We start from the raw sequence: 9,795 nt of genomic DNA, 5'->3' as shown, positions 1-9,795 counted from the left end.
AAAGCATATATTAGCATATGTTTTTTTTGTACGTGGGTATTAATCATTATTATGTATAGGTCGAGCCGCGATTGATTTCTTAACGTAGGATGGCCCGTTGGCTGGGTTAGCGTCTGACCTTTTCAACTTTGAAAAGCTGGTATACACGTTTTGACGTGGTGAACCATTAACGATGTTATTATAAGCCATGCATTTTTTTACTTAAAGTAAACTCAGAATTGTACCGTTCATAAACCTCTTCTGTTTCTATTTTAACCATGAAGTGGTGAGATGAAATTAATAAGAAGTAATTTGGCTAAGCGGTCTAGTAACATCAACGTTACTTTCAAAAAGATGACATTTTTAGTTGTTCGTATATACGGGGTAATTGGGAATAGATGTAAAATATTTAAAAGGGACAGTGACTCCTTTAGCTCATTTGTTGTGATTTAATGCACAGTACACTCTATTCAAAAATCAATGGTTTAAGAAATAATAAGTAACGTAATGGTATTACAGGAAACAAAAGCATTTTCAAAATTCGGGTAAATTATCACATATTAAAATTAATTATTGTTTACTATTTTTCTGTTTGTAAATTATGTGTAAAGGATTTAAAACTTTTTGCTTGCAAATAGCCCCATATAAACTAGCCCCTTTATAGTTTTACGTATATAATCAATCATACTGTATATAACCGTTACGCTGCATAAACATGCATTGAAAATTGTTTAAACAATAGTTACAAGATGGTGTAGATACGTTAACCTTTTTGTTAAAAGTATGACTAATAATGGAGAATATGTTAGTATATTTTATATGTTATATGTAACAAACCATTATATTAACTATGTCACTAAGAATGATTTTTAATTGTGAACACCATGTTACTCGTACATATCAGAAGAATAAAGAATTTGTGTGATCATTATCAGTCAGTCAGTCATTATACGCCCACTGCAAAGCATAGTCTTCCTCCAAAGCTTATCACGACGGTCCGCCGTTGGGGCCGAAAGGTTTTCGAGTGGCGACCACGAGACGGTTGATGCGGCGTGGGAAGATCTCTCACTGGGCGCACAGACGACAGATTCAAGGTCGCCGAAAGTCGCAAGAATTACCTTGAAGTCAATTTAGTCAATTTTTGGAATTGTCCCAGTACATTTATATTGTCATGAGTTTTACAAGCAAATATCAACATTCAAGTTGAGGTTAGATAGGTCTTCGAGAGCACTAAGTTACGGAATGTTGAATGCGAAGTAAATGACCGTTCAAGCTGAAGTCTTCTTTTTTTGCTCAGTCATTCGCCACTCTTGCGCCCAGTCACCTATGGAACACTCTTTTAAGCGATCTGAGAGTTTGAACTCGGTCACACTTTTCCAGCAGCCATAACCCAGCTGTGAATCTTTACTATTGTAAAGAGGCTTTAACCGATTGCTTTAAATCTAATGAAGGTGTAAATGTGAAAAGGCAAAGAGTGTTTGTTTAAGCCATTGAAATAAGCTTTATATTCAAGGCGAGTTTTCGAGTATGTATCAAAAGTTAATAAACATTGACGTTGACCTGATTTATCTTATTGGTAATTGAAAAAAGTCATTCACATTTCTATTTTATCCGCGGGTCTAATAAGTACACACCTAATAAAAAAAGGATTCCAACAGGTATCCTACCTAATATCCTTTTTAAATACCGTGAAATGGACTAATAAAAAAGGCAAAATAGTGTGGCCTGGTATGACTGCGGAAAATGACGACGAATCTGTGCAAGTTCAAACTTTGATTGCAAGAATAGCCGAAATTGCGAATGGCATAGGACGACATGGGTTCAAACAGATAGAATCAAGTGTTGCAAGATGAAGATTTGATTGAAACCTACTTGGAGTAAATGTATTCACAGCCCATTAAAGAAGAGGCTTCAACAAGTACTGGAAAGGTTACATTAATTTAAAAAATCCTAGTGAAGATTTAAGAATGGCTAATGAGCTATGCGATTTCTTTATGAACATTGATCTGTCTATGGAACGAAGTCTTATTTTACAAAGCAATTTGCCTTAATTGCTACTGCGACTTCTGCGAATTAGTCTGAACTGAACGAGCTTTTAAAAATTGCCAAGCAAGAGAAAATTACTAAATTCTTCAAACCATTATTTAAGCCTTAAGATAATGAATCAAAATGTTCAAATACTTCAATTAAATTAATTTTTTATACAATTGTTTTTTTAACCTTATCACCTAGGAACGTGTCCTCTATAATCCCATATAAATTACAATCTATTATTCACGGTTTATATTTATGGAACGTATACCCCGCCAATAAAGAGCTTTAAGTGTATTAAAAATTAAGGGACGACCTAATAAGGAATGGACTACATGCAGTAAGAACAAATGCCTGCCTGGTCCGGTACCAATTCACGTAACTGTGCAAAGAATTCTTCTCATTCTATGCTACTAAAATTAATGGTTTCTAAAAACTTATAATAATTTCTATAATTCAAAAAATACATTTCGCTATTTCTTATAAACTATAGATTATTTAACAGATAAATACATTTCAATCGATTTGATCTATTGCAAGATGTATTAAGCACCCTAAATACATGCAGACATGGATGGGTTCCCTTGTTCTGGTTTAGGTAATCAACCGTAGGGCAATGTCTTATGGTACTTGTGAAACTAGTAGCAACAAATTAGTAACTAGATTCTTTACTAACTTTTTTAAAAAAAATCTATAAAATTCTTTGTAAAATAAGACTAATTTTAGAACTCGATATAACAACTAACTTAAATGCATTTGCTTTGAGAAAGAATGTGTTTTAAAATAATAAAGAATTAAACAATTATAAAAGTTTTAATATTACGCTAAACTAGTAATGCAATTTTCTTTCTTTGTTATCGTAAATTAAGGACCGAGAATTGACACAATGAATTATGTTAACTAATCTGTGAAAACTACTACTTTAAATTTTTTTAAGTACTCTTGTTTGGTTTGCGTATAAAATAAAACAAGAATTGTAAATATAAAAAAAATTGTCTAAAAAGTTATCTATTGGTTTGGATTTCAGAAATTGCGGGCAAAAGTAAGCAAGACTTAAAAGACGCATGTCAAAACCAAATTATTAATTTCAAGTAAAAAGAACAACAAAATACGTCCAATATTCAAGAACCGACACATATTGAAATGATAACGTGATGAAATTAAAAAAAAGAAAATAACGAATATTTGAAATGAATATTCAAAATTTTATTTTGCATATTATCGCACATATGTTAAAAAAATGATTTGTTTGAACAATAATTAAAAATTGCATAAAAAACCTCGTAAATAAATTAACAATTCACAAAACATAGATTTCATGAGACGTGTCGAAATGGGCTCATGTTGCGATTAAATATGTAAAGAGTTTCCGCCAAGTTGCATTCCACCACACACAGATTATAAAACACTAATTATTCTATAGATAATTAACACAAAGCGACTCAGTTACGTAGAGATCTCTATCCTAAGCTTTGCCTTCGGTACAACTCTAATTAAACAGGATGACTGGTTATAGGTGTAAAATATTCTTAGAGGTTAATGTATACCTTATTTGTCATTTAATAAATGGTACATCCTATTCAGAAATCAATGGCTGCAGAAATAATAAATAAAGTAATACATAAAAATTGTTGGCAGAAATAGGATATTTTTTAGACATATTAAAATTATTTCTTGTTTACTATCTGTGATTTTCATATTTTGCACGACCCGAAATCGTAGGTACATTGCATTCTAAAAGAAAAATAAAATAACGTAACATATTTCCAACTAACAATGATAACTTTATACAGAATGTTTGAAAATAGGTGTACAATAGAAGCCGATAAATGGTATAGCTCATTTACTCTATTACAACTTTTATGGTTGGAACCAATCATCCAATAGAAAAAATATTATTAAAAGTCAGCATAATCCAGCAAATATGTAAAAAAAGTTCAAGGATTAGTGTTAAGCACTAAAATATAAAAAAAAATATATTAACTTATAAAGAAACCAATGACTATATGATCTTTTACCAAACTACTTCTAATCAAGCCTTTAACTCGAAGTAAGCATCGTTATTCAGATTAAATTGCAGTTTTACGTTTTAACAAAACTGCGTTGATCTTTAGATTTGAAATCTAAACAATAAAACTATCTGACCACAATTATACTTCGCTTTTGGTTTCCACGTAATTACTGACGCGAAATAAAACAAATTACTAAACTCATATGTGTAACTGTTGAATATTAATAAACGATGTCTAATATTGTAAAAATTTTTAAAAATATTACATATAATTTCTGCAATGTAATATTTTCCCTTTGAAATTATAAATAACATAAGAAAAATAATATTTATACTAAACAGATGTAATAACAATGCATGCGGAATATCAAATGAAGCGGTAGATATATACTTAAAAAATAGAATGCAATAAATAATATGTTAGCTACAATTAACACATAAAATAATCGGGTCCAAACGTTCACCCTCCTTCGCCTGTATCTTAGCTGATCCAAAAGTGGGAGGGACAGTATAAAGCCTGATGGTTAGAATGTCTGGACACAACCAGTCTTCGGCGTCCATCGGAGACACACAGCAACATGAAGCTCACGGTGAGTTTTATTATAACATGTGCAGTGGAAGTGTAGTGAAACATACAAGTGTGGGAAATATTAAAAAAATACCAAATTTTTTTAATTTAAACTGGAAAGCGCGGTAAAATTTATACACAGCGCTAGTAGACAAAAACATTTTTTATTACAATAGATTTATTTTTATTTTAAATACACATCTTTTTTATTATTTAAAACAATTATAAGAAGTAAAGTTTATTTACCAGTTCTAAATATTTTTCTTAAAGTCTATTTTTTATCAATTGGAAATTAATAGCAGAAGTTGAGGAATGTGTTCACACATAGACCTATCAGACATAAGCGCAGTTTCCGCTATAACGGCAACACTTAAATTTTCTTCCCGCGTTACGGCTTGAGTGTTAGTACGTAATTTTCTTTTCACTTTCTATTATGCGACTTGAATGTGAACGATAAAATTACTTTATCTCAATCAGTTCCTTTCATTTGCATGTTGTATATCTTTAATTTATAAATTAAATATAACAAAACACTCACATAAGAAGCCCGACGAAATTAAAAAAAATAGTTTTTAATATTATGTCGGTGAATTTTTTTAAATATAATATTCATGGATAATTAAACCTTGTTCGATAGTTGAGTTGAAAAATTAAGTTTACGCTATGAAGTCAAATATTTATTTGGAGCTTCAAACATGTAGTAGCCGCAAATGCAAAAATAATAAAACCATTCATCTATTTTTTATAAATATTTTTTCAGTTAAAGCGAGTTTTATATTTGATAATTTTAAAATATTTGCATAGACACGTTAAACATTTCTTAAAGATAGAAAAACGATCCCCAAAAATTGCCACTTAATATATTTTTAAATCTCCTTATTCATCTTATTTTTAAATATCCATTTTAATTTTGTGGTATGCTTCATGTTAAGTAATTTAAAAATTAAATTCCCATATTTCCCAACTTCCGTCTTTGATTAATACGGATCTGTTTGTATCCAAAACAAAATAAGCAAAATGTGCACACAAATAGCGACTATTTCGGCAATAATTTGTTGATTGATGTGTAACAAACGTAACATGTAATGATGTTACGTGCGTAAGAGTCGTTCCGACAACTGATTGCTAAATACTAACAATATTGTTTTAGCAGGTAACTGTTTTAACCTAACATAAACTCGTTAAGTTAAAGTTCGTTAAGCGGTATTAGCTAAAAGTTTAATTAAAAGTAAACCTTACTTCGCATCAAGTTCGATTTCTCACAACAAAGTCATTAGAATTTTTGTTAAAAATTTAATTTTTAATTAATAGTTAGTGACTAAGCTAAAGAACATTGTTCAAAAGTGAATTCCATTATATTGAAATTGTCTAACTTATTATTCATAATATTGATTAAATTATTTAAAAACATTCATTATTGTGATTTTACATTTTGTTAATATAAACATTAGTTTTTATTACACTATTTATGATAAAGCTAGAGATATTGAGGCATTGCACGTTATATTCAGTGCTTATCACGCCAATATCTTTTTAATTGATTTATCGCCTCTACAGTCTCCTCGAACATTGCATCAATGTGCAACGTAATTTACATAACTGCACTTTGCAATGAATTGTTACAGAATGTATTTGTATATTGTATTTCTATGTTACATAGCGCTTTATGTTACTACCGCTGGACGTATTACATTGACAGAGCCATAGGTTGTTTCAAGAATAATTTGATTTTTATTTTAGAGCTTAACACTGAGGTGGACTATAGTTATTTTCTGTGTATAATTCGTCTTAGTAGTATTTGAATAGATAGCACGGATATACGTGACGACTCAGAGATACGAAACCTAGATTCAGTATACACTTCACTTTCACTAAACTAATACATTTTATCCACACGTTAGAGTGTAAAAACGTTAGCAGAATATAAACAACTATTAAATGTTAAATAGCTATCTAAGCGTATGATAATATTTAAATCCGGTACGTCAGAATATTTAATATTTAAAATTTCTATTGACACATGAAACATCTATAATAATTTTTTGTTGTTTCATTAATTATTGTTATTATGATAATCTTTTAATTATTATTAAACGTTTCGTACTCGATATTAATTATTCTTAATATATTTTAATTAGCTATCCTATAGTATATCCTTTTGTAGATTTCTGTATATAAAGAGTAAAACAAATCTTCCATTATCTAGAATATACGAATTTTAAACCACAGGCCACATATCCGATTTTTACAATTAAAAACGTTTGCATCTTCAGATTTCGTTTTTCATAACTGTTGCCATCTAAACTTTTATTTTTTTATTAACGTCCTACAAACAATTATTACAAGAAAGTTGGAAATAGTGGTTATGCAACGATTACACGGCGAGCTGAAGCCGCGAGTAATTACAACAATGAATAAAGGTCATTCTAGTGATACAGGTTTTGATTTTAGACGTTGATATTAAGACGGCGTCTATGCACCCAAAATGTCTTTACACGTTCGATAACAGCAAAATTATATTAGCTAAAGTATAGCCTTGGTAGTCGTCAAATTTTATTTTTATCTTCTGTCTTCTTTATCATAACATATATTTAGATTAAGATCATGTAAAGTAGGTTCTAATAAAACCTTTTGTTCCTTCTTTTGTCCAATTGTAAATTGTTTGTTCTTTTGTTCACAGGTTGTTTTAGTAGCCGCACTGGCCGTAGTGGCCTATGCAAGTGAGGAGAAAGGCACACAAAAAGCTGCCGCAGAAGATAAGAAGCAAGATAAAAGAGGAATCTACGATTTTGGTTCTTATGGCGGTTACAGTGATGGTGGTCACAGTTTTGGCGGCAGCAGCGAGGGCCAGAGCTACGGTGGACAAGAGGGAGGATATAGCTTCGGCGGACAAGAGGGAGGACACGATTTTGGAGGCCATGAAGGTGTGAGCTACGGAAGCCAAAGCAGCGGAGAGTTCGGAGGAATGTCTGGAGACTCATGGAAGCCTATCTCCAATGGAGACGAAGGACACGGTCACCATGAACACGTTAAGACTATCGAAGTCGTTAAGAAAGTCCCAGTCCCTTATACCGTCGAAAAGCACGTCCCGTACACCGTTGAAAAGAAAGTTCCCTATGAAGTTAAAGTACCCGTACCCCAGCCCTACACAGTCGAAAAGAAAGTTCCGTTCACAGTCAAAGAGTACGTGAAATACCCAGTCTATGTACCAGAACCCTACACCGTTGAAAAGAAGGTGCCCTATGAAGTTAAGGTCCCAGTCGACAAACCTTACGAAGTAAAGGTTAAAGTGCCTACTCCTTACACTGTCGAGAAAAAAGTGCCCTATGAAGTCAAGGTACCCGTTCCTCAGCCCTACACTGTTGAGAAGAAGGTGCCCGTCCCCGTAAAATACGAAGTTAAAGTACCCCAACCTTATGAAGTTGTCAGGAAGGTGCCTTATGAAGTGAAAGTTCCAGTCGACAAGCCGTACAACGTATACGTGCCTAAACCTTACCCAGTAACAGTAGAGAAGCCTTACCCAGTGACTGTCCACAAACACGTGCCCTATGAAGTCAAGGTCCCAGTCGACAAGCCTTACAAGGTGGAAGTAGAGAAACCTTACCCGGTTCCAGTTAAGGTACCAGTCCCTAAGCCTTACGACGTGTACAAAAAGATCCCTTACACCGTCGAGAAGAAAGTACCTTATGAAGTCAAGGTGCCGATCGACAAGCCTTACCCCGTGTACAAGGAAGTGCCAGTTCCTTTGGTGAAGGAGGTGCCCTACCCCGTGAAGGTGCACGTCCCTATCTACCTGAAGAAAGAGGAGGACGGCCACGGCCACTATGGCTGGCACTAAACTATCGCTCTATAATCTCTCACCCAGTACCTTATAGGCTAAGATGAAATTGTGATCGTTTAGATTTTCTAGTGTATATATTCATTGTTAAGGTCTTGGTGCTCGCTCACGTCAGAATGGTTGTGAATGTAACCGACCCGGTTTTTAAAGTATGTTGAACGATCTGTTGTTATTTTATAGCTTTTTATATGCTTTTGTTTAAAATATGATTCGATGCATGTACATGACGAGCACTCAAGTTGAGGCTGATAAATAAATGTATTGAAGTGTTCTTCTTATTTTCATTTTTTATCCTTAATCCTACAACGTGTTTGCCTCATCGACACAACCCTGTTAGTAAGCTTTACTGGTTGGTAACCATGTAACATAGAATATCTAAACAAGATCGAGAATGAATTAATGTAATGCCCTTTCGTAACATTAAATCAATTATTTTATAAATAGGTACTTCTTATATCTAGTAAAAAAAGTTTGATAAATAAGCATTGAAATTTATGTAGCCAAGGCTTTGATCCATAATTATAATTTTACAATACGGATTATTATATACGGATATTTCACTTAATTATGACACATGTTTGTTATTTAATTATTTCTCGTGACACTAATACATAATATCTGTGCCACTTGAGACAAGGTGACTAAGAATATTGTACATTTCATTGCGTTGCACTCTTCAGCCACACGTTCCAAAAGTAAAAGTTTGACTGAATGGTAGTAAAACAACAAAACAATTTACTTATTTCAACATTAGATATTTCATCACACGCCAATTCATTCGTTTATTGATCTCAAACAAAAGACGGTAATAAAATATACTAATCGACCTACTATCGCTCAATTACCATTTAGTCATGAAAATTTCTCGCCAATATATTTAATAGTGGTTGCTTAACGCTTAATGTTACTAGCCGATGGTAGTTTTGTGTAGAATTGGGGCATAACACGATCTGATATGGTGGCAGTTCATTTCTTCACTAGGGCTTCTTAAGCGTAACAATTTCTAAGGCAACCTTCCGATGCATTGTTTGGATTCCGACTCTAACTTTATTTAGGCGGTTACACTTTTTGAAATTCGACGTAATAACTGTTCAATTTATATTAAATGATATGAGAAATTTATCCAAGTGCGAATTTAATGAAATAAGCACAAAGAACATAATTTAATTTAGGGCTCTCGTTTACGTTAGTAGAAGGTTTTTTTTTACATAGGGCGTAATATGTAGCACATTTGCTGTGTTTTGTTTGGCACACTAAAGTCTATACAAAAATCAATAGTTACAGAAATAATTAATAACGCAGTGATAAAACAGAAATTCTCAAAATTCGTATTACTATACATTAATAATGATTTTTGTTTAATATATG

At 32.5% G+C, this 9,795-nt stretch overlaps 1 protein-coding gene across 1 annotated transcript; it reads left to right on the top strand.

Moving 5' to 3' along the window:
* Window positions 1–4,575: 4,575 nt before the first annotated feature.
* On the top strand, window positions 4,576–8,688 carry Vajk4. Its single transcript, XM_068767971.1, has 2 exons — window positions 4,576–4,611; window positions 7,270–8,688. Exons 1-2 carry the CDS (start codon window positions 4,600–4,602, stop codon window positions 8,425–8,427), a joined length of 1,170 nt encoding a protein of 389 aa, XP_068624072.1. The 5' UTR covers window positions 4,576–4,599; the 3' UTR covers window positions 8,428–8,688.
* The last annotated feature ends 1,107 nt before the right edge of the window (window positions 8,689–9,795 follow it).

The sequence above is a fragment of the Battus philenor genome, unplaced genomic scaffold (genome assembly GCF_028537555.1).
Source record: "Battus philenor isolate CCGP_79_NKW_IND1 unplaced genomic scaffold, ilBatPhil1.0.hap1 SCAF_24, whole genome shotgun sequence".
Classification (NCBI taxonomy): Eukaryota; Metazoa; Arthropoda; class Insecta; order Lepidoptera; family Papilionidae; genus Battus; species Battus philenor.
The sequence above is the reverse complement of the archived record's forward strand: the minus strand, read 5'-3'. Positions and strand labels throughout refer to the sequence as shown.